This window comes from Gadus chalcogrammus, chromosome 5 (genome assembly GCF_026213295.1).
Source record: "Gadus chalcogrammus isolate NIFS_2021 chromosome 5, NIFS_Gcha_1.0, whole genome shotgun sequence".
Classification (NCBI taxonomy): domain Eukaryota; kingdom Metazoa; phylum Chordata; class Actinopteri; order Gadiformes; family Gadidae; genus Gadus; species Gadus chalcogrammus.
In genome coordinates this window covers 19273001-19297535 of record NC_079416.1, presented here as the reverse complement: position 1 = coordinate 19297535, position 24535 = coordinate 19273001, and the positions used below count along the sequence as shown (strand labels likewise).

Sequence of the window (24535 nt, the reverse complement as noted above, 5' to 3'; positions counted from 1 at the left end):
CAAGGAGCAGAGGTGAGGTCGCGGCTGAAGGCTCAGAGGAGACCCAGGGGGGGGGCAGAGCCCTGAACCCAGAGCCCAGGGCTCTGGGTTCAGGGTTCAGGGTTCAGGGCTCTGGGTTCAGGGCTCTGGGTTCAGGGCTCTGGGTTCAGAGGGTTTAAACACATCTGAATGCTGCTTTGTGTTTGATTGTATGTTTCAATGTATTGAAACATACATGAATTTATTGAGTGAAGGATATTTTTTATCTAAAATATACCGCTTCATAAGTAAAACGCTGAGAATAGATTATTAATATTAGGCCTATTAATGTGGAACATTCAATTATGTAAATATATAGTCCTATCATGCTTAAAACAATAGTAGCCGATAGGTTTTTTAAGTACTCATTCTGCTTCGTACAAGCATCCCCAGGCACTTTTTTACGTTTTCTCATTCTTAGTTTTATTGTCTGGAATAGCAGACTTCAGAACCCATGCGGGTTATTTTCCTACAGAGCGCCATACTGTATTCGGCCAGCGGGGGGCGACAGTTACCTCTGTTCTCTGGCTGGGGGCCCCGCTGGCCCTGCTGGGCCCTGGCACTGCTGACTCCGCGCACAGCAGCTAGCAGATGACACGCACGCGGGAGGGCCGCCAGAGCATTTCCCGCTGTCACGATGAAACAATAAAGTCGAGGAAATTCAATATGATGTCATAACAACCCCAACTTATGTTCAGTACCATGAGAACACAATTCAGTCGCTAAATACCGCCAATATGAATTAAATATATTATATATGCTGATGAACGGGTTTGTTTACTGTGTTTATGACGGGGCTAAACTCTCTCTACCCTCCCTCTCTGACCTCTGATTGGTCGGATGAGCGTCCTCTTCCCATTGGACGTCCTGCTCCAGGATGCTGTGGCAGCGGGACAGGGTCTCCCTCAGGACCTTCTCGGAGCCCAGCAGTAGGCTGCAGTCCGGGTGGTCCCGGCTGGTCCACTGCAGCAGATTCTGCACCAACCAGAGGGAGAAGATCTCCAATATCACCACCGCAAAAACACCGACTTTGACTTCATCTTTTGCACGTAAGATCCGGAAAAATAATGCTCAGTTCTTAATGAACGGAACATCTTTGAAAGAACAATTAGAAAACATGAATTGAACCAAGAGAACAGCGCCCCCCAGTGTTGGACGGCTGACACTGCAGGAGGTCCAATCGTTCCCAGGTGAGACGGTGAATTTTGGATTAACATTATTATATATTTCCCAAAGGCCCATCTGGTCGTCCTCTGAAAGGGGGGGGGGGGGGGGGGGGCTGGACCGGAGCCCAACGGCCCAATGGGTCGCCGTGACTCACCTGAATGTGTCCCAGGTAACCGTGGATACGGGAGACAGGTGCGAGCAGCAGGGAGAGCAGCTTACCCTCCTCCCGCTCCGTCTGATCTCTCTGAGGGGCGGGGACAGCGTATGGAGTCAGTGATCACAGCCCTCTCTTCTCGAAGAGTTATATTACATCATATGATATTTTAAGCACACTATAAAAAAATTATGTTTTTGTTGACAGTCTATCCTTAACCATTATTGGAGGTAACTACTAGAACCTAAACATGTTTCGCTCTCTCTCGTATTTTTTGATGATTATACAGGAAATGTGCAGAGCGGCCAAAATGGCAGAACACAGACGGAATTAGCTTTAGCAAACTGTGCATTGTTCCCTCGGTCTATACCTGCTCTGACTCTGCATCGTGTGTGTGTGTGTGTACGTGTGTGTTTGTGTGTGTGTGAGTGCAATTTGGTGTGTATGTGTGTGTGTGTGTGTGTGTGTGTGTGTGTGTGTGTGTGTGTGGAAGTGGTTGTGTGTGTATGTGTATTTGTGTGTTTCTGAACTTGGTTGTATGCGTGTCTGCACTAGGTTGTGTGTGTGTGTGTTTGTACGTGGTTGTGTGTGCGTGCGTGCGTACATGTGTGCACGTGGTTGTGTGTGTGTGTGTGTGTGCGCGTGTGTGTGTGTGTGTCCTACCGTCTTCTTCTGCGTCCTGTCTCCCCGGTGGAGCTCCAGGGACAGGAAGCGAGCCAGGCTGGTGGTGTATCCGATGTACACGTCCATGAAGGCCGTCTGGGGGTCACAGAGAGGTCACATTCCTCCACGTTCACCCTCATATCACTCTCCCCCTATTTTACCATCAAACAAAATGTCCCCTAATGCCCACCTGGCACCCCTTACCCAATGCACCCCTCACAAAATCGACCTTATAGGGACATGGTCTATGGACTGCATTTATCCATCGCTTTTCCTAACCAGCCGCCACTCAAAGCGCTCTATACCATTCTCTAACATTCACCCATTCATACACACGTTCACACACCGACGGCGGTGTCAGCCACGCAAGGCGACAGCCAGCTCGTCGGGAGCAGTGAGGGTGCGGTGCCTTGCTCAGGGACACCTCGACACTCTCGGGGATCGAACTAGCAACCTTCCGGTGACCAGCTAACCTGCTCTACCTCCTGTGATGCATGCCGACATCACTTGTGGGAGGGTCCATCCTCAGGTATGATGGACAGCTCTGCCTACCAGTGGGTACAGCCCACCGGGCAGGTTGGTAGGCTGAGCTAACCGTCAATCATCTGGAGTGGACACGCCCACATGGGACGTCACTAACTCATCAACACGTGGTGGCCCGATGAGAGAGGGAGGTCCTCTGAGTCACCCTCCATGACTCACGTTGTTGTGGCCAATGAGCTGCACCAGCAGGTCTCCCACTAAAGACTTCCAGTGGTCGGCGGACAAGCGCTCCTGCAGGGTGTTCCTGAACACCAGGTGGCGCTGCAGCATCTGGTCCACGAACTGCAGGTAGGACTGACTGGAGAGGAAGAAGAGGAAACCGTTAAATCAGGTGAGGATACGGGAATGATACAAAAACTGACCTTTTTACTTTTTACTATTGTTTTACTATTCACTATTGCGCCCTGGGGAAGACTATTTAGATGTAGATCTAGAACATGTAGAGCGGGTGTAGGTCCTCACTATGGCTCCCTGGTGAAGGCTATAGATCTAGAACATGTAGAGCGGGTCTAGGTCCTCACTATGGCTCCCTGGTGAAGGCTATAGATCTAGAACATGTAGAGCGGGTGTAGGTCCTCACTATGGCTCCCTGGTGAAGGCTATAGATCTAGAACATGTAGAGTGGGTGTGGGTCCTCACTATGGCTCCCTGGTGAAGGCTATAGATCTAGAACATGTAGAGTGGGTGTAGGTCCTCACTATGGCTCCCTGGTGAAGGCTATAGCTCTAGAACATTTAGAGTGGGAGTAGGTCCAAACTATGTATCCCTGGTGAAGACTATAGACATATAGATCTAGACCTAGAACATTTAGAGTGGGCGTTGGCCCTCATTATGGCTCCCTGGTGAATACTATAGATATATAGATCTACAACATGTAGAGCGGGTGTGGTGCTCACTAGGGCTCCCTGCTCATCTGAGAGCTGTTCTTGTACTTGTCGTAGAGATGGTTCAGGGTGGAGACGTACTCCCACTCCGAGTGGAGCAGCTGCATCACCACCTGTTGGCGCGCGTCTACACACACACACACACACGCACACACACACACAGACACGCACACGCACATACAAACACACAGATAAGATTTGGATGCCAGCGTCTACACACACACATATAAGATTTAATTTGGGATCCGGGTTCCACTGACTACACAAACATTCACACACACACCAGTTCGATGAAGATTCAGATCCAGATCTCAGTGTTCACATGCAGACATACAAACTAGATTCAAATCCAGATTCAGATCCAGTTGCATGCATCTACACACACAGATTATGATACAGATTCAGATCCGGATCAGAACCGGATCCCTGACGTTGTCCACACACACAGATCCTAGTCGGAGGCGGACGGTCGTCTCGCGGTCGTGTCTCACCCGTCTCCCCCGACAGACCCGCCCGGAGACCCTGCAGGTAGGAGTGGAGCAGGAGCCTTCCTCTGGGGGAGGAAGACGAGGGTGGCGGTTGTCCAGAACATCCCTCACACTGCGTCCTTCCCCTGGCCGCTTCCCCTGGCTCACTGGCCAAGCACAGTGGGACAAACAAACCATCGTCAACAATAGGGTTTCATCATTATTTCATTATTTTAATATATTATTAATTTAAAGGGTGACCCAACGCTAAAATCACACGGCACCCCCTCTGGTGGACCACGGGTAATGCAGTTCAAAGTGGTGCGAAGTGACATCACTTCGTACCACGAGTACCATGAGTCTAATCCTGACCAATCAGAAACACTTATTTCAGTGACCTTTGTTCCAGCAGTTGGACGTTGGTTTTAGGGATCGACCGATATATCGGTCGGCCGATATTATCGGCCGATATTCGCGTTTTTTACGTGTATCGTATCGGCCGATACGCGGCCGATTTTCGCCGATATTTTTTTCGCCCAATTTATTTTATTTATTTTTTTTACTTGTTCTACCTCACCTGTTTTTACTATTTGTTAAATATAGTTTTTTATATTGAAGTTCAATAAATGTTCCTTTTTTTAATTGAGACTTGTAACATTTGTTATCAGTGTAATTTTTATGATTGAGGGAGCAAAAAAAAAGTAGTATCGGCTCTAAATATCGGTATCGGCGTATCGGCGTATCGGCTAAGGCTGATGAAAAAATATCGGTATCGTATCCGCCCTAAAAAATCCGTATCGGTCGATCCCTAGTTGGTTTATCTTAAGTCATACGAAGGCAGATGTAGATATTGAGTAAAGAGAATAAACGTCATATGTTGCTCCATTACCACGTTCTTTTTTCTGCAAATGTAATGCATATAATTTTAGTCTTTCTGAGTACCTCTCCTTCTGGGTAGTGGTGGTGGTGCCCCTGTCTGCCTGCTGGGCCCTCATTCGGTTGTTGACGTCCAGCTGTAGGATCTGACACTGCAATGAGCCGAGCTCCTCCTGGTGGGTAACAACCAAAACAGTGTTTAGATCCTCCATCAATGTGGTTTATAAAACGACAACCTCAAACCCAGAGCGTTCTCAGTAATTGGTAAATGATAAGAGGGACTTGGATTTATACAGCGCTTTTCTAACTAGTGGCCACTCACTACGCTTTATAACATTGGCTAACAATAAACCATTCATGCACACATTCACACACCGACGGCGGTGTCAGCCACGCAAGGCGGCGTCCAGCTCGCCAGGAGCAGTGAGGGGGAGGTGCCTTGCTCAAGGACACCTCGACACTCTCACACTAGGAGGAGCCGGGGGGTTCGAACTAGCAACCTTCCGGTTACCAGCAAACGAACCCTACCTCCTGAGCCACATGACGCCTATTCTCAGTCCCCCCCCTCCCCCCCCATGAGTCCCTCTAGATGTGTGAGAGCCAGGGGCCAGGACGAGCCACGGGCCAGGAGGACCTTCTCACCCTCAGCGTCTCCACCAGGGTCTCCAGGCGCCGCGCCTTCTTCTGGCAGCTCTGGCGGTTCTCCTCCATCTCCTCCCGAAGGTACGAGTCGCCATGTTGGATCTGGCTGAGCTCCAGCAGGGCGCTGGAGAAGCCGCTCTTCAGCTCCGAGACCATGAGCTGGAGCTGGGGTGGGGAGACCACTCAGGGGGTTAGACCACCGACATCAGAGTCACGGCCGTCATGGTCAGGGTCACCCCCCAATCACCAGAAGAATAATCACCGGGGTCATATCAATAATCACCAGGGTCATATCAATAATCACCAGGGTCATATCAATAATCACCAGGGTCATATCAATAATCAGAAGAATAATCATCAGGACCATATCAATAATCATCAAGATCATATCAATAATCATCAGGATCATATCAATAATCATCAGGATCATATCAATAATCATCAGGATCATATCAATAATCATCAGGACCATATCAATAATCATCAAGATCATATCAATAATCATTAGGATCATCCCATTAATCATGAGAATAATCAGCAAAATCATCTCAATAATCATCAGGATCATCGAAATGATCATAATAATAGCAGTAGGATTAATCATATAACATAATGGTATTTGTGGATGACTTTCAGGGCCTTACAGTATAGAAGATAAATACAAAAAAAATTCGATTTTCCTTCGAGCTGTTTTTCCAACTTAAGTTCTGATTGACCTAACCCTGACCAGTTGGAGTTGCACCAATAACTACCCGTTTTAAAATGAATTAGAAAAAAAAAATTAGAATCCTATGACTCTGAAACAGACCCTCCATTGTGTGTGTGCTGTTGTTGTACAGTGATGAAGAACCAGGTCCTTCCCACAGGTCTGGGGTCAGGTGTCCCTACCCACGTTGGCTCATTAGCCAGCGCTAGGCTAGCATGCTAGTTAGCGTACCTTGGAGATCTCCGCCACCAGCTCTCCCTCCTGGGGCTTCATCACCTACAGAGCGGGAACACAAACAACACGCACGCGCGCACACACACACGCACACGCACACACATGAGTCAGGTGTGTGTGCTGCACGGGTGATGTTTTGAGTGGTTCCCAGTTGTCTTATCGATGGTAGAAGTGATGGTGAGGGATTTTACATGACAAAGACCAGAGAAGCAGGGTTCTGTGTTGGGAAGCCCCTGAACCAGTCTGTGTCCACCCAGTTCACCCAGTCTCTCCTCTCAGGCGGGAGAGTCGGGTGTCACTGTCAGGGACACAAAGGTCCAACACAAGAGAAGTCATTCTCTGTTCTCTGACAGAAGTCACACACCCATACGTATACTATTCACATACTCCTAGACCTTTGCAGGGCTGATTTGTCATTTTCCCGTGAGTGAAACTAGATATTAATGGGCATCAGTCTAACTCGTCTCAAACAACAATAACATAACAGATAGAAAAATAAAAGATATGTATCCATATACGGGTTATAATGAAGTGGAATAATGGAATAAGAAATATCGGTTCCAGTATTAAAGTTAGAATATGCAAACGGCTGTGGTAATAGGCGACGTAATAATGTGTTTAATGCCAGGGTTTAGTGTGTGTGTGTGTGTGTGTGTGTGTGTGTGTGTGTGTGTGTGTGTGTGTGTGTGTGTGTGTGTGTGTGTGTGTGTGTGTGTGTGTGTGTGTGTGTGTGTGTGTGTGTGTGTGTGTGTGCGCTTGTGTGTAGTGGGTTGTAATGTCAGCTTGTTCAGAGAAAGCGACCCACTCTCGTGCGTGTCCCCTGCCAGCAGAACGGAAGTCACTCGCGAGCCAAGGAGCCCAGCCCCACGGGAGGTCGGGGCGCGAGGAGCCAACAGCTCTGGACAGACGGAAAATAACCCCCGCCCCCCCAAAAAGAAAAAACACATTTATACAATAATAATAATTATTATTATATATGCTTAATCAGAATACTAACGCCTCCACGTTTGATAACGAGTATATTGTCCCATCATAATAATGCATGGCCCTCGTGCATTGAAAGTCGGGTTTACTGGATTAATAACTGATTTTATAAACGTTTGATTATCACTTTGAGAAGGTATTAAACTTAAATCTAAACTAGAGTGTTTATGTCCTAGCCTCGTCATATAGCCCGCAGATATCAACGCATCTCAAGGAGGAGAGCAGAATACAGAGCGGAATAAAGATAAAGATTAAAATAGACTTACCTTAATGGAGCGGTTCCTGAGTGACGTGAGACGTCGTCGCCTGCCATAATCCCAGATCCGCCATCCGCCTCTCGAGGAAGAAAACTACTTTTCCACTCATGTTTTAAACGGGTCTGCGGCGCGAGGGGCGATAGGGACACAGAGCGTGGTGCGCGTGGACACAGGGCGCGGTGGCGCGCGGAGACAGCGAGTGGTGCGCGCGGACCCAGCGGAGCAGAACTCCACGCGGCCAGTGCGTCTCCGACTCTTTAAACCCCAGGATGACTTGACAGTGCGTTACTGTATGCCCTGTTCCGAGGTTGAATACATGGCCTCTATATAAGGAGGACATTCACCTACCCACTTTGAAATAGATTTAAAATAGAAAACGTTTTACACTTTTCTTGTTATTGTTTATTAATGTCTGTCCATCATAATCAATTCAATTAAAGCATTTTTTATGACCAGGTACCTTTAGGGTTATGTTCACATGTGAACGTTTTGATGAAGTTTTCTTGGGTAAGGGCCAAAGTTATTTCTGCGGACATTATCCTGGAGCGCATCTCTGGGGGCGTGGCCAGCCACAGCGCCTCGCTGTGATTGGCTTGGAGCTTCCTCCAAGGATTTTTTAAAAACGAAGCACTCCCAGCTGTCAAAACTGCTGACTCGATTGCATGATTGGTGAGAAATAACGATTGTATGTTTCCATCCTACTCTTTTACATCGATGATGCATATTCAGTTGATCGTATCGACATTTCGGTTGCCAGACTATTTGGCTTAGACCCGTTGTGTTGCGCTATTGCAAGGTGACGTTAGCTTAGCCACGGAGCATGCGTGTGTGTGTGTGTATCGGGTTAGCCTCCGATAGGTAAACACCTTCATCAGGATATCTTGGTTAGTCGGTGTCTGATGGGATGCTCTCCTTTCGTAATATTGGAGAGTTATGTCGAGGAAATGCAGTGAAATACGATTTATTCGACCAAATGGATAGGCTATATGCTTCCAGTTGTTTTGATCACACACACACACACACACACACACACACACACACACACACACACACACACACACACACACACCATCAAACAGTTACAATTACGTTACCTCATCCTGTAATTGTATTTGTGTCACAATTAAAGTTGGTCTAACGTCATGAGGACGAGTGAGTTCGACTCTTCTGATGAAGAGGAGGTCTGTGAAGAGCAGCTGACACCTTTCCACATCTCATGGTAAACCGTGTGTGTGTGTGTGTTTGTGTGTGTGTGTGTGTCCAATTAATTGCTGAATTGCTTGTCATGCTAAGCTAACTAGCAACCCCCACCCTTCAGAAACTATGCATTACAAACTGAAGTGATTCTTGTTCCTCCTCACTAAGGTTACCACTGTCTGTAGTTGAATCAGCACAGTTCCTCGGTATATGCGCACTGCCCGGTAAAGTATTCCATAACAATGAAAGAGTCAACTCTATTAAATCCATTTTACTTCAAGTCTGATGTCTGACACCAATGTGTTTTTCTTTCCTTTCTCTAGGCTGTAAATTCAAAGAGAATCGAAGAAATCTCCAGAGAGATGTTGGTAAGGTGACCGTGGCGGGCGGGGTTTGTTGAACAGGTGACTGTTGTGGGCGGGGTTTGTTGAACAGGTGACAGTAAGCTGAGGTTGTGATGGAGGGCTCTTACATCAACACGCACACTTTTCATGACCGCCACAACAATTAAGCTCCTGCCAAAGCTCCATTAAATGCACACTATAGAACCAGAAATAAACAGCATTTTACCTCAAATATACACCAAATAACCAAAAACATATTCACAGAACATCACCTAAATGCACATGATAGAACTGAGGCCCTCATAACCACTGCATCGTTCTCAGCAATCCCTGCAAAGCCTTTCCCAGGGATATAACAACCAACCCCAGTCCGTCCTAAACTTGTCTAACAACACGTAGCGTTTGTTGGCGGGTCCCACCAATGTGCAGTTTGATCATCAGACAAAGCAAAGCTCACCAAAACCAGACTCCAAAGCTTTCCCCTGAATAGCAGAGCTTTGTTCGATCGTTGTGTGACCTTCCCTCCGTCATGAGGAGAGGCCTGAGGTTTGGTACTTCAGTCTGGTTAAAGTATCATTTTCACCAGTTCAGTGATCTTGACGATGGAGCCGGAGTAGATCCCGGCTGAACTTCAAACTGTTGCACCGTTCGTCGGCACTAGTACATGGACACACAGCAGTTCAGCCTCCTTTTTAAACAGCATGCGTGGTGTTTGTTTTGGTGCCGATCCGTCTCCATGGCGATCATGTCTGTCTCCCTCCCTTCCTCCCTCTCCCCGGGGCGCCCAGACGAGCTGCAGAACCAGGGCGTGCAGGACGTGTTCGTGTTCTGCACCCGCGGCGAGTTGAACATGTACCGGGTGCCCTCCCTGCTGGAGGCCTACCGCCGGCAGGGCTTTCGGGTGCACCACCTGCCCTTCCCCGACGGGGGCGCCCCCGAGCTGGAGCAGTGTGGGCAGATCCTTGAGGAGCTCCAGAGCAGCCTGGAGGACCAGCGCCGCACCGTGATCCAGTGAGTCTGAAGGGCGTGGGAGACGGGTCACCCCCCAGTGGTTCCACCACCGGTATCGGTATCGGAACCACTCTGGTGTGAACGTCGGAGGAACCGGTAGGCGTTCACACCAGAGTGGTTCCACCACTGGTACCGGTATCGGAACCACTCTGGTGTGAACGTCTACTTCCATTAAATGCACACTATAGAACCAGAAATAAACACGTTGAACCTCAAATATACACCATGGGGCGATCCCGAAATGCATTGTGGGTCCGTCCGTTCCGTCGGCTCCGTCTCTTGCGTTCAGAAGTTGCGAAATTATTAACTTTTCTGTCTGCAACGGATCCTTCAGCCAATCAGATCGTGGCTCCGTCGGCAAACACTCCCCCTGTCCGTCAGACACGCCTTCCGTCGTCCGTTGACGGACGGATGCAGTGGGCGAGCTGCGTTATGCTACGTTCGTTAACGGTCGGACGTGGAAAGTCGGAATGTGGAACACATCATCTCCGACCCAAGTGCGTTCGAGCTACCAAGTCGGAAAACATGGATGCTTATGCTTGACAAGAAAACAAATGTATTGTCATAATTATAGAATATTAATGAAAAATGCATAAATGTAAATCTAGAAGATTTTTTTTTCGACAATGACTGACTATACATTGCCGTCATCGTAACAGAAGCACGGAACGGTTGAAGCATACCGTCGATATCGGAGCGGCTTTCAAGTAATAGCAGAACTGTAGGACTAGGACTTTAAAAGTTATGTTTTTACTGTTGACTTCTATTTAGTCTTTTCGCAATGTACCTGCTGTTGGGTGTTGTGATTGACCTGGCCGTCCCCTCCAGCTCTAGTGGTGTCCTACGATTACGTCTAGCTCCTAATTGTCTCCTGGTCTGAGTGAGCTTCTCACTCTCAAAACTTATAGACGCTCACTCCTGTCTTTCTTATTTTCAGCTGTTATGGAGGGTTGGGGCGCTCCGGATTAAGTAAGAATATATTTATTTGAAAAGTGAGAGTGAATATGAGTGTGAGAGAGAGAGAGAGTGAGGGTGAGAGTGTAATCCTGTGTCCGTACTTCCTGTCCAGTTGCCGCCTGTCTCCTGCTCCAGCTGTCCGTTACCATGACGGCAAACAAAGCCATCGAGATCCTCCGGGAGCTGAGAGGGGGAGGAGCCATCCAGACGGTCAAGGTGAGGCCTCGACAAACCAAAGCATCCGTAGCTGCAGTGCATGGTGCCGAGACAAATGGGTTTTGCCGGTATCTGCAGTTAATGTTAGTAAGAGGCCATGAAATAGAAACGCATCTTATCTCCTCTAAAGGCTTTCTGTGGATGTGACAAATGTAAGACTTGCACGCTTGCACAACTGCTCAATAACACAGGTTGGCATGATCACATGACTGAGGCGTCGTCTAGGGTTACAAGTGAAGGTGTAATGTACACCACTCACACGTTGCGTCCCGTGTTAACGAGAAACTTCTCAGATCGGCAGGTCCTCAGCTTGTAAATGTTCCATAGGACGAATCCCTGCTCTGGCTCAAGGGCAGTTGGATGTGTCAGCATTTTCCCCAAGTTTTTGAATTATTTTTTTAGTAATAATGATTTTTGTATTTTTCTTCACACAGCAATACAACTTCCTCCATGAGTTTCGGGAAAAGCAGGCGGCGTTCCAGCAGGGCCGAGAGAACACGGTGGAGCGCTCCGTTTCCCGGTGAGAACTCTGGAGCGCACCGTACCCCGGAAGAGCCACAGCCTAGCATCAACAGGCTAAATAATAGCGAGCTTTAGCTTCTCCATCTTCGATGGATGTGTGTGTGTTTGCGTGAAACTCAGATGTTTGCACTTTAAATGGATACTCTTAAATATGGAACTCCTTGAATATGTGGGGAATGGAATTTGGTTATTTTCAAATAAATATGGAAGTGGTTAATATCTCCCGCTGTGCAATTATGTCAAATTCATAAAACGTTTAGTTTTTGCCATGTTTATAGTGAGGACATTTGTCAATATCAAGGTCTACTATTAAAGGCATTGTTAAATATTAATTGAGGTACCAATTTAAGTGGATGCAAATTAGATTTTTGAACCGTTGCAAAATCTGGCCCCCAACTCCTGACGCGATGACTAGTCCTTTTTAAAAATACATTTTGCCTGAAAACCCCTTAGTGCTAATGTTAAGCACATCCTCTAGCATTATGCTCAACGTGTAGACTAGAATTGTGCTGAATTAATGCCGCATAGTGATGGAGAACGTTAACTGTTCAATGGCTGCTTGGAGACTTTCACTGAAGGAACGCAACAGCAAAACCAGGAACGGTTTCATAAGATCTTTCGTCTTAAACCCGTTGATACAAGAAGTCAAGGAATCGAACATTTTAAACGTACGTCTTTCCTTTAAACCCCTTCGGCTCCAATGACCACAAAATGGTGTAGTGGGATACGATTTTTTATTTTGATTCAAACAAAACTAGTCTTGGTTCTTCCTAGAGATGGTAACACGGTGGGGTCCAAGAGAAACATTCAAATAAAAATGATGCGCTCAACTGCCACGCCCTTCCTAAAGACGAGCCGTGACGGAGGAGACGCTAGTGAATATCAGCGGCCCGGGGTGCTCGTTTAGTGTAGAACCAGGAGTGTTGAACGCCCGCACCAAAGACGGCAGCGCCAGAACAAGACAAAGTACAAAGCAAAAAATAATAAATACACACTCCCAAAAGGTTGGAATATTTGGAGATTGAATGAATCCTAAACTGGAGAGGTAGTCGACAGTCCGGCACGTTGGCAGTCGGCGCAGAAACATCTCGTGGACCACTCAGACGGGCCGGGTACTGAGACTACCTCCAGCTAGAGAACCTCTAAAGAGAAGCCTTACTCCCAAATCATCAAGTCCCTCACTTTACTCAGATCGCCTTGAATGTGTCGCAGCAGACCGTTTCATCGCAAAGAACACTAAACATCGACAGCGTCATGAGGATGATGATGACATGAGTTGAATCAGGTGTCACACTGGTTTCGAGGAGGTATAAAGGGACAATCTGGTTTGAAAAGAAATTGGGTTTGAGACAACTTGTTGTCTCGTTGAACTTCTGGACTTTAGTGCGCAAGCTTAGCATGGATGGGAGAGAGATTAATGTTCACACTTTCTATCAATTTAGTCTGACGAATCATGGGGGGGAGGGGTTCAATTAATATCGATTTTATAAAGCTTGGATTCTAATTTGGATCATTCTAGAACGGCAGGTCCATAATGGACCGTGACCCTTAAATGCTCAAATCCCTCTATTAACTTCACTGTAAACGTTCAACAGTAGGGAAATTCAATAAACAGTAAAAAAAAAAAATCAAGCATCAAATCACCACAGTTAAAAAATAATAATCTTGTTCCTTCATTGAATTTAAAGGGCGGGGCTAGCAGAAGGAGCGCTGCATTGTGGGACAGAGGGCTGAACGTTTGCCAAGATGGCCCCCAGCTCCGTGTACAGAGGCGGAGCTGGGGTTAGTTCTAGTCCTCTGTGGGCGGTGTTTGTGTGTGGCTCCTCCCCCTCCAGTAGTCGGGACCCTCCCCCAAGGTGTCAGCGTTGTTCGGGTGTCCACTGTACATGCAGACCGTCCAGCTCTGGGCGTCGACCGGCCTAGGAGCTCACCAGCACGTAGATCATCCTGTAGGCCCAAGAGACAACATGCAACGTTACGGGATACCGCGCTTTTACTTTGAAAATCAAAAAATATATATTTTTAAATAAATCTATTCAAAAGATTCCTAGTGCCGTACCCATAGATAGAGGTAAATAAGACGGTTATCAGTTCATAAAAATTATCTACTCCTGACTCCTTCAAAATAAAAGCATTGAAATTCAAAACAGCGGTATAATGGTGAGCATACCCGTAGAGATAGTAGAAAAAGGAGAGGAGGTAGAAAGCCAGCTTGCACCAGCCCTCCTTTTGACAGTAGGCCAGGATGTCGGCGTTCATGATGGTGGTGGGGTCGTACAGTCCAGGCCCACTCATCACTGGTCGGGTCATATACCTGCAGCACAGTCACAACCAATCAGAACCAGCGCTAAAAAGGTGTTCATTGGTCTACAGGACGAACTTCAAACTGATTCTGAAGGTAGGAAACTATTTGCAAAATATTCAACACTTTAGGTATTTAGCAGAGGTTTTGATTCATAGCTACTTAAGTGAAGATCCGTGTGATCATGGGGCAGGTAAGGCTCTGGATCTAGTATGGCTCTAGGTAGTATAAAGAACACGGTTCAGCTTGGAATGGATCTCCTACAACTAAGGTTTTGGGTCCCATATTCATCACATAGTCTATGTATTTCATGTAGATATATTTGTTTAATGGAAGCGTCTAACTGATTTGTAGGTAAACGACGTCAGACGCACGATAAAACCTGTAGATGCTAAACCAGAGGGAAAGCGGGTTAGGGGTTAAGTTAGCTGAACACAACCAACACCAACTCTGGTGAAAGAGGTCTAATGCAATTGTCGTTCTTTTGTGCGTCTTAAAGAGCCACCTGGTGTTCATTTGCATGTAATTGCAATGATCTGCTCTCATTGGTTTTCCTTTAGACTGGGTTCCAAGTCAAATAAGCAGTAAAAACCCTAACCCTAAGAGTACAGGATGTTGCTACGGTACCGGCCAATACCGGAGCATCACCCACCTCCAGACGTGGTAGGCCAGCAGCGGCATGTTGAGGCCCAGCGTGAGCCACTCGGCCGCACAGAAGAACATGACGCAGAAGAAGACATGGATCAGGTACTCCGGCAGAACCAGCTACGAACACAACAGAAACACAGTCAGAGGGGTGGGACGGAACATCTGAGTAGAGGAGAGCACAGACCGCTGCAGGCTGTGGTCGTTTGTAGACCGTGCCTGTCTCTGTCTGGTGTGCTGAAGTCGTCTTCAATCGTTAAACTCAACTGCGGGGTCTAACTTTTTAATTAAAACTAAGCAGCCACTGATTGTGTTGAAGAAACGACCCTAGCACTCGTAACGAGGAACACATTGATTTTAAGTCTTTAAATGGCAGGGTGACCTTCACGGAGGACAAGTAAAGCGCAGCGAGGAGAGAGGCTAGAGGCTTGACATACATCGGTCCTTGCACTATTTGAAGCTGCCTTCCGTGCGGCATGGATGTTTTGATATAAATGCATTTACATGGTGGAGTACTGGCATGGATAGAAAGTCATGTATTGCAGCCAGTTGGCTTTTTGAGAGAAAGATCTAGAGAGAAAGAGAAATATATCTAGAGAGACGGAAGGAGAGAGACAGAGAGAGACACAGAAGGAGAGAGAGACAGAGAGGGACAGACACAGAAGGAGAGAGAGAGACAGATAGGGGGAGAGAGTACAGAAGGAGAGAGAGAGACAGAGAGGGGGAGAGAGAGACACAGAAGGAGAGAGAGACAGAGAGGGGGAGAGAGAGACACAGAAGGAGAGAGACAGAGAGGGGGAGAGAGAGACACGGGAGAGAGAGACACAGAAGGAGAGAGAGACAGAGAGAGGGAGAGAGAGACACAGAAGGAGAGAGAGACACAGATCTAGCCAACAGTGCTGACACCATGTTAAGCATCATGCATCACTGCTGGGGGTACAAAAGTCAGGACTCTACAGAGACACATATGAAGCTAAGCTCTGCAGGCTGTGTTGGCTCCACTCAACAACAATCCCCCCCTTTTTTTTTACCCTGAGGAGGGCTCATCTGAACACTCTAAAGATGAGGAGAGGGGGGGACCATGCCAGTGATGGAAACACCCGCTACTGGAGCTACTGGGAAAGGGGGGGGGGGGGGGGGGGGGCCAGGCCCGGTCAGATGGAGTCGCCACATGGAAGCCATGCATGCACGTAGAGCCCAGGTGGGGGCTGAGCCCCACACGCCCACAGATGGAGAGGTGAGTGGGGGGTGGATGAGGTGCAGAGTTGGGGGGAGGGGGGGGGGGGGGGTGGAGGTGGTTGAATCCTGCACTGTGTTGCCAGAAATGTATGACCAGCCGATTGCTCTATCGAGCGGAAGTTCAGATTGAGCCGAGGGTTATGTTAAGGACCTGCGGACCGCTGAGATGACTGACCACGATGGGACAGAAATAGGCCATTCTGGTTAACAGGCGAGCCCCCTCCCATTTCTTCTAAGGTTCATCAACCAATCAGGGCCCCCTGAGATACTGCTGAGCTAGTCGTGGTGTTCCACTGCCATCTGGCCCAAACCCCAGGTGATTTTCTGGAGCTTTGAAGCCCAAGAATAAAAAAATCCACCCATTTTAAATCAAATTAAAATCGCAATTGCTTCCGACAGATACCTTCGAGACAGGGAGGGGTTTAAAGTAAATTCAGTAAAGTGAATTAAGATTGACGTCCAGCAAGCACCCATCTCATCACTTGTTCGTACCATAAAAAAGAAACATCTTAACCTCCCCAAATATTTCTGTAAATCTAGATGGATTCCGTGGGCTGAATTTATAAGTTTATTGATAACTTACCAATAACTATAAAAACACCAAATGCAAAAAGGGGGGGGGGGGGGGGGGGTTGTAATCAAGATCATGCATGTCTTGAGCATTTGCAAGTCTTTTCAGTTAACACGCGCGTGCCTCGAGTCCTCATAACATGGTGGAGAATGTAGTTGATAAATGATTGCATTCTTTATTAGAGGGGGCTGCTGTCCAATGTGTTGATGTGCACATAGGCCTATGTACTATAGGTTAACAGCAAAAGGCTCTTTGATTAATTAAACCTCCAAGTAAACTACGGCTCTATTTGAAACTTGGCAATACGGCAGCGGGATGTTTGTAAAAATAAAATGGTGGGGAAAGAAATCGAACCACGGGATTTACACCCATAAGACTCAAAAACCGCCATGCTAACAAGCTTGGACCGACGCACGCCCTTAGATGAAGTCTAGTCTCGTCCCTTTTCGATTGGTTAACTGAAAAAACCGTTGCAAACACTCTACCGTGCAGAATGACATACCGCAGACTGTACTGTACTGAGCGGGCATTCTTTAAAGTTTGGTACAAACCTTCAATGCAATTTTGATTCTTTTAATCTTTTTGACCTTTTCAACTGTCTTTTGGACGTTAACAAAAATGAAAAGATAAATAAAAAAAAGAAGCAGATTAGAAAAACAAAAGAATAAATGCGTTAGAGTTTGAGAGCTGAAACATCACTCCTGGTTTACAACAGACAGTTTAGTTAGCAGAACGGTGCAGGTAAATCAAGTTAAAATGTCTACAAGACGCATAACTCATCCTGAAATAACATTAAACAAAAGCAGAAGTGCATGCGCTAAAAGAGGCAAGGGGAGATGGCCGACTATTGACGTGTCACTTACCGGGTTTAAAGTGTTACATTGATCTATAGGGTTCTTGTAGTCCGTTTTCAGCTCATCGAAGGCGATTATCTGGAGAGGCAAAAGGGACAGTAACATAATATTACACAAAATATATGCAAATATTACTACGATTTCCGTTTACAAAAGTGTGTGTGTGTGTGTGTGTGTGTGTGTGTGTGTGTGTGTGTGTGTGTGTGTGTGTGTGTGTGTGTGTGTGTGTGTGTGTGTGTGTGTGTGTCAAGGATTCTTGGTTTTAATCTTCATGCGCTCAGTGTAAACAGTAATACCACATCAAAGCTACAGTCAGTAGAAATCACTGAGCCATGACGTCACGAGATTAACTCCGTCAAGAGGTTAAGCGGCGTTAGCCGGCTAGCATGTCTAGCTCCAGCTAGCGTCCAGATCGTTATAACAGGTTAATACAACAGCCCGGTTAACAGCCCTCATTACGCATGTATACAGAAATGGCCTATCAGATGGACGCGATATGTATGGCTGGTTAACAACTGTGTGTGACAGGCTGCTCTGTTTTCTAGGTGCTACCGTTAGCTTGCGACAGGGGGCCATTCATTCTAGATCGGACCCGTTCCCGGGGACAAATTGTCATTATGGACCCGAAACCCGGGACCCGAGGGGGGATTCTCGGCCATAAAATGAAAAAGAGGATCTGCGTAGAGTCGACCGGCGGCGAACCCACAGTGGATTGCGAACCACGCATCACAAAGCCCGTCCTTATGTAAACGTTAGCCCGCGATATCGGCTCGGTGGCGTTGGACAAGACGCACGACGGTGATGAACAAACATTGATACTTACGTGCCAAATCGCGAAGAAGATAAGTGCTGCCGTGAGCAATAGAGCCAGCATATAACAAAAGGCCGCGAATGTGAACGCCATTTTCTCCTACCGCTCGGTCTTGGGACGTAGCCGTAGCTACAGAATTGAGATCTGTCACCACTATGTCGTCACACAAGTGGTTCTGATCACAGCTATCGCGAGATTTCGCTGTAGAACCTGCAGAACGACAAAAATCTGTCACCCTGTAATTGCTGTTTAGTTATTCAGTTTCTCATCGTTGGTATAATGTGGGGGGAAGAAAAGACGAGAAACGCAGACATTTATACATCACTATTTTATTGGGTGAATATTGGACATCGTACAAATTATGAATATTTAATAATATTTCACAAGTTACACTGATGCAAAGAGGCAGCTATGTTTCAGGTGGGGAATCTTGGAAAAGTCGACGATTCGTCTGAGTATGAAAAAAAGCCCGACATCAATGCAAAGTACATTTATTGTACGGTTTACTACATATACTAGATTAGTTGGAAAAATATGTATATCCACAGGATCAAACCAAATGCATGGCCTCACCCCCTTGTCGTTCAAACACCATACATGTATGGAAACGAAGCCATGTACAGTAGTTTACCACGCTCACCATCAAGGAATTCTCGTTTTTGTATTGGTTCGTTTGAAACATTGCACACACCAGTTCATCATTAAGCAGCCTCCCTTCAATCAAATCAATATCTTATTTAAAAAAACTTTTTGGCATTTTGTTTAAGGAGGCTTCCGGATTGTGAAAGGTGTCGATCTTAATTTCAGATTAGAAATTAACAACGATTTACAGAGAGCAACGATCCCAATCTCATGGATTAAGAGCTTTCAGCTCCTCTACTTTCTTTTGAGATCTTGACAGTGATTTACAAAAAACTCCTTGACCATTGGAGATTAACCAATGCAAATTATAAAACAAAAACGAATGCATTTAATGAATAAAATAAATCAGAAAAGGATCCAACATGATATAAAAACCTTTATATATTTTTTTCCCAAATTCTTGTTACAGAAAATACAGTTTCTGTTTCCTCAGTGTGGCCTCCTGATTCTCATCAATACAAAATATGAAAAAAACAGATTAAAAATAAGCAACAGCAAGTTTGTGGGTGGGGGGGTTACAGCATGATGCCACACTTATTGTGTAAATCTCCACTAAATCCATTTTAGTCTGTTGCCTACAAACAGGCCGAGAACAGGTGGGGCCCAGGGGGTACGCAACGCCTCTGTGATCTGACACTCTTAAGCTCTTTGTGCACAAGTTGAAAGAAAGGCTTGCGTTTGATTTCCCAATCTAAAAAGAAATATCGGTGTTCGGTAAACTGACCTCAAGGCTGGGACAAGCACAATGTAATCCAAGTACAATGTAATCCAAGTACAAAAACGTGATGTTTGGATCACCACAATATTAATTTAAAACAACAAAAACTAGCTATGGGCCTTTGTCAACTAGAGGCCATCATGGCTCTAAATGCTATCTATGTGGAGGGAACTTAATGCCACCCAGCTATAGTTTAGAACCAAGTTGACTGCCGGTTGGATAAGGCCCATAATCATCCACTATGACAGGTGTACAAAGGTAGTTTAAGAGTAGACCCTGTATTTGACGGAAAAGGCTGTCCTGCTGTTCAAATGGTACGGACGCCATTTCAGGAATGATTCAGTAGAAATGGAATAGAAGGTTCACCGAGATTTAGACAGGTCAATGGTAGGCCTAAAAGGTCATTCCTCGCCGTCCAATCATAGTAAATAACACCATATTCAGCATGCACCAGTCAGAATCTACAATATGACAAGGCTGTTCATATATATATATTTATACACATTATGCGTGTGTACTTTGAATAGTATAGCTCCATTGTGTGCAGCAGTACATTGATTTATTAGTATACATGTATAATATATGTATAATCCCTCTTTCCTTTTCGTTGGTTGTCGTTATGCCTCAGGTGAGCTACTTGTAAACGGATGAACTCGATGCATTCTACATCCACGGACCTAAAGCCTCCATCTCTGATTGTAGCAATGATTGTTCAACCGTGTCAGACGGAAGCAACCTAAATCAATTCAAACTATATGAAGTACCGGTATATTCTCTTTTTCAATAATCCAGAGAAGCCATTACTAATCCAATTATAACTAAAACATTGTGAATAAAAAATGGGTTAAACTTAAGAGACAGCTAGTTCAGGACTTATTTAAGATAAGTCGATGTCTAGTTCAAAGCCTCTAGCCTTATCCGGGAGAGTTCTAAGGCCTACAGAGATGATCCAGGAGCGTGGTTTCATGACAGACTGCACTGCACTGGCACAAGGGAAACATTCGATGAGAAGGACAATAGAAAGCAGGTCTGCATGAAATAGCATCTCCAGAAATAGTTTGGTTTATTATGCACCTTCTCCCACTGGTGTGGTGTTTCGTAATCGAGACCATTTTATGAACCGCGTGACTGTGAAAGATATTGATTGTCCTATCCTACGGTGTTCTGTGTGGTTAGGGGGGGGGGGGGGGGGGGCTACAACGAGCATCGGGGCAAAAATGGCGCCCCACTTCTTTAAAGAAGAATAAAAATAAAAAAAGGACTTGACTCGGGTTGTGCGGTCTCCATTCCTCCGTTACCACGGCGACCTTAAGAGAACAGCCCAAGCTTTTCCTTCAGCCACTCCTCGGTCAGCTCCTCAGTGGTCCTCACCTCGAACACCTGCAGACAGACGGGCAGACCGTCAGACAGAGAGACAGACAGACAGGTAGACCGTCAGACCGGTAGACCGTCAGACAGAGAGACAGGTAGTCTGTCAGACAGACAGGTAGTCCGTCAGACAGACAGACAGGCAGACCGTCAGACAGACAGATCATCAGGCAGACCGTCACACAGACAGGCAGACAGGTAGTCCGTCAGACAGGCAGGCAGACCGTCAGACAGCTGGCAGACCATCAGACAGACCGTTAGACAGTCAGAAAGACTTTTCACTACTGCTCGTTCTTCCACCGCTTAACCATTTGCACATTGCTGAGTCGCTATGGCGACCACTGGTTATCATAAATAGTTTGCCGGACGGAACAGAACAAAAATTGTAGTTGTTGTTCATTGCCAGCCGTTCATAATTTATCATCATGCAGAATTGGCATCATTTAATAGATGTTTTCATCCAAAGTGAAGTCAGATACCGGCCATTACGGAATAGGTAGGAGTTGGAGACAGTAAACTCAGATTACAGGTCATTAAGGAGCTGGCAGGGGTTAGACAGTTATCTCAGAAACAGGTCATTAAGGAGCTGGTCGGGGACAGAGATCAGACGATGAGCAACGCGGAGAGGAATGGTGTGGAGCAGATGGACGGAGTGGAGGAGAGGAACGGGTGTCGAGTGCTGCTCTACCTTGGTGAGGTTCAGAGTCTTCACCAGCTTGTTCTTGCTTCCTGCATACATCATCTGCTGCTCTGGTTTGCAGTCTGAAAATAGACATAAAAAAAATGTTGTGACAACAGAAATATTGTCGCTTTGCAGGCAATCTCTTGCAGGCAACAACAGTATAAGATCGCTACGACCAACACTCCTGTAGATGTTTACCGATTTAAAGTCCTTGAAATAACATTTTTTTCTTTCACTATCCCTTTGTCCCCCCTCTCCCTTAGCATTAGTCATGAGACATCATTAATGATGATGATGATGAAGATGACGATGATGACTACAAAGAGATTAAGGAGAGGGGGTGGGGGGGGGGAGGGTCTCACCGCAGGGACTGGAGAAGATGAAGCATAGCGGGTAGGAGACGCGCCCGTCGTCATGGTGAAGCTGGTAGCTGTAGACCAGGAACGTACCGGCTAGGTTAAGGAAGACGGTCACTTGCCCTCGTACAGGGCTCAGCCCAGAGGGAGGCAGGCCAGGTCATGAGGGGTGACCTGCTGTCCACTGGACTACCCCTTACAGGTACAGCCGTCGTTCACCGTTTGAATGCTGGATATGTAAAGCAGTTTTCTGACATGCACATAGCTGCATGTGGGGATAGTGGAAACAGACCTGCGGTGCTTGAAAGGTTGTCCCAGTCATTTACCGGGAACTATGTGTGAAAGGGGCTTTAGAAACATTTGTAAGCAGTTAAAAAGGTGGCCAAGGCCTCGCTTTAACGAGACAAAAACAATGCTGATGCTACATCACATCAGGACAACATAACAACACCATTCCCCCATGCATCTTCTATTTAAGCACCAGGGTAAAGCAAAGGATATCTGGGCTGTCGCTCAGGCAGTTCATCCCTCAGGTCATCCACAGTAATGTCCTGAAGGGGAAGATGATCAGACAGAAGGTTAATAATATTACAATAGCAACAAGGATTATTGTATTTATTTTTCCAACCACTTGCCTCGTATTCCTCTTCCAGAACCACCAGCTGCTTTTCTTTATCGATCTTCACTGAGGGGGGAAACAGAAAAGAGAAGTGGTTAAATAAGAAGCTCTCAGTTCCTGTGGGTGCAACGCAGGCCAACAGTATTCTGGGTGTATAGCTGCTGTCCTCGAGTTATTGCCACATCCAGAAACTGTTTGCGATTGGCAGAACTTAACACATGTGATGTGAAACTAATAATATATGCCTTTAAGTGAAACCATTAAGCGAGCCAAGAAATATCAGTGACCATTTCATTCAGGACAAGGGTCGATCTGCGTAGGGTGAGGTTAAAACATGCTTACTGATGATGGCTGCATTGTTGGTGGCCTTGCGGAACCGGAATGCCTTCAGCTTCTCGACGAGAGCTTCGTCTACATCACACACTACTAGGGATTCACTCTGAGAACAAAAACAGGTAAGACGTGAATGGTCTGCGCGCGCACACACACACACACACACACACACACACACACACACACACACACACACACACACACACACACACACACACACACACACACACACACACACACACACACACACACACACACACACACACACACACCTCTCTGTTGAGTGGATGATTATTATGGACCTTGTTGACTGGAGTAGTCAAATGATGGCAACACAGATAGTAGTCCTATGCGTGTTCACATTGACCCACATTGCATGATGTGGGCCAAATATGTTGTCATTCAGTTAAGCTTTGAGGGTTCTGTTAATCAATTCTGGGAGACTTCAAAAGACGTCCTGCTGGGTTAAGACCAGAGGATAAGTCCAGACTAACTCATTTGACTTACACTATATACATGCTTATGTAATACACGTTTTGGCCCTAATAAAACAAAAAAAGGAGATATTTATTTTTACAGGAAATAAGTGCAGCAAGCAGATGTTTCAGCATGCTGCACTTATTTCCTGTGTTTATGGGCACAACAGCCACTCCACCGAACCCATTGTCTTCCTGTCCTGAAAAGATTGCTAGCAACATTAGGAGTTACGATCTTCGCAGAACGACAACATATTCTGTTAGCTACAGTGCTTTTACTAGGAAACCAATCGCAAACTACAGCGGTGGTACGAGTAAAGTCATATATGCTTTGTGGACAGTTTCTGACAGGAAACGAATTCCGAACGCCCAGCAACCCAGCAAAATAACCAACAAGCAACTATCCAACTAATGGCATTATAAGCATATGTCTACGAGCCGAAGATGACAGCACACAGAAACCACCGCAGGACCATTGGATCTGGATACGGACGCTAGCTCCATTCTAAAGTCCTCATACCAAGACGTGTGTGAGCAGATCTCCACCCGTACAGGATGTCCCCACGGCTAGCATGCTACCGCTAGCAGAGGCGGGAGCCTACTTTCTCACTGCTGATTATTAGGGCATCAATTAATTAAAGGTAACGGCAGGGAGGGCAGATGCATGGCAAAACGAGTCGATTCGTTGGCTGTTGCGCTCTAAAACTCACCATGTTGACAGAGCAGACGCGGACCAGACTGCAGATGCTCGGGGACGAAGCTTTGAATGTGTTGTTTTTTTTACTTCCCCAAACCGAGATGAAATATCTTGTGACTGGTTCGACCAATCCTCTTCAACTCCTGCTCCGAAAACAGGCGTCGTCAAATAACAACATGCGTTGGATTGACAGCCAGTGCTACTTTGTATTATGTTCTTTACTCAGCGTTTAACTGATATAATGATAAACAAAAGTAGTTTTTCCTTTTTTTGTGTGTTTTTTTGTTTTTTTGCTTGCGAAATGTAACGGATAGTAATTTCCGACAGATTCATATTTAGAAGCCGACACTTTTCAACATTTTACTATAATAATCTGATAC

At 46.2% G+C, this 24535-nt stretch overlaps 4 protein-coding genes and 1 long non-coding RNA gene across 9 annotated transcripts; 1 reads left to right on the top strand and 4 right to left on the bottom strand.

The window, feature by feature from the left end:
• Nucleotides 1-541: 541 nt before the first annotated feature.
• LOC130382966 (uncharacterized) lies at nucleotides 542-1425 on the bottom strand. The gene is made up of 3 exons (XR_008895663.1): nucleotides 1340-1425; nucleotides 845-993; nucleotides 542-647 (listed from the first exon to the last, which is right to left on the bottom strand). It is a non-coding gene; the product is annotated as an uncharacterized LOC130382966 (long non-coding RNA).
• Nucleotides 1426-1462: 37 nt separating this feature from the next.
• Nucleotides 1463-7799, bottom strand: LOC130382164 (uncharacterized). The gene is made up of 10 exons (XM_056589771.1): nucleotides 7605-7799; nucleotides 7160-7252; nucleotides 6352-6396; nucleotides 5415-5579; nucleotides 4839-4945; nucleotides 3921-4063; nucleotides 3442-3556; nucleotides 2705-2843; nucleotides 2003-2098; nucleotides 1463-1474 (listed from the first exon to the last, which is right to left on the bottom strand). The coding sequence occupies exons 3-10, from the start codon at nucleotides 6391-6393 to the stop codon at nucleotides 1463-1465; spliced, it is 819 nt and encodes a 272-aa protein (XP_056445746.1). The 5' UTR covers nucleotides 6394-6396; nucleotides 7160-7252; nucleotides 7605-7799.
• A 365-nt stretch (nucleotides 7800-8164) lies between these two features.
• Nucleotides 8165-12109, top strand: cdkn3 (cyclin dependent kinase inhibitor 3). Of its 5 annotated transcripts, none has more exons than XM_056590904.1 (8): nucleotides 8165-8264; nucleotides 8725-8814; nucleotides 8961-9016; nucleotides 9116-9160; nucleotides 9925-10147; nucleotides 11085-11116; nucleotides 11217-11320; nucleotides 11755-12107. In XM_056590904.1, exons 2-8 carry the CDS (start codon nucleotides 8738-8740, stop codon nucleotides 11842-11844), a joined length of 627 nt encoding a protein of 208 aa, XP_056446879.1. In that variant the 5' UTR covers nucleotides 8165-8264; nucleotides 8725-8737; the 3' UTR covers nucleotides 11845-12107. The 5 variants fall into 5 exon arrangements, with proteins under 5 accessions (XP_056446879.1, XP_056446880.1, XP_056446882.1 ...); XM_056590905.1 differs by having other exon boundaries at nucleotides 8191-8280; nucleotides 11755-12108; XM_056590907.1 differs by lacking the exon at nucleotides 8165-8264 and adding an exon at nucleotides 8298-8391 and having other exon boundaries at nucleotides 11755-12109.
• Nucleotides 12110-12541: 432 nt separating this feature from the next.
• cnih1 (cornichon family AMPA receptor auxiliary protein 1) lies at nucleotides 12542-18481 on the bottom strand. The gene is made up of 5 exons (XM_056590925.1): nucleotides 18277-18481; nucleotides 17463-17531; nucleotides 14797-14909; nucleotides 14013-14156; nucleotides 12542-13789 (listed from the first exon to the last, which is right to left on the bottom strand). The coding sequence occupies exons 1-5, from the start codon at nucleotides 18355-18357 to the stop codon at nucleotides 13762-13764; spliced, it is 435 nt and encodes a 144-aa protein (XP_056446900.1). The 5' UTR covers nucleotides 18358-18481; the 3' UTR covers nucleotides 12542-13761.
• Nucleotides 18482-18563: 82 nt separating this feature from the next.
• On the bottom strand, nucleotides 18564-24297 carry gmfb (glia maturation factor, beta). Its single transcript, XM_056590926.1, has 7 exons — nucleotides 24169-24297; nucleotides 22992-23088; nucleotides 22666-22715; nucleotides 22532-22581; nucleotides 22037-22119; nucleotides 21681-21754; nucleotides 18564-21004 (listed from the first exon to the last, which is right to left on the bottom strand). Exons 1-7 carry the CDS (start codon nucleotides 24169-24171, stop codon nucleotides 20933-20935), a joined length of 429 nt encoding a protein of 142 aa, XP_056446901.1. The 5' UTR covers nucleotides 24172-24297; the 3' UTR covers nucleotides 18564-20932.
• Nucleotides 24298-24535: the final 238 nt, after the last annotated feature.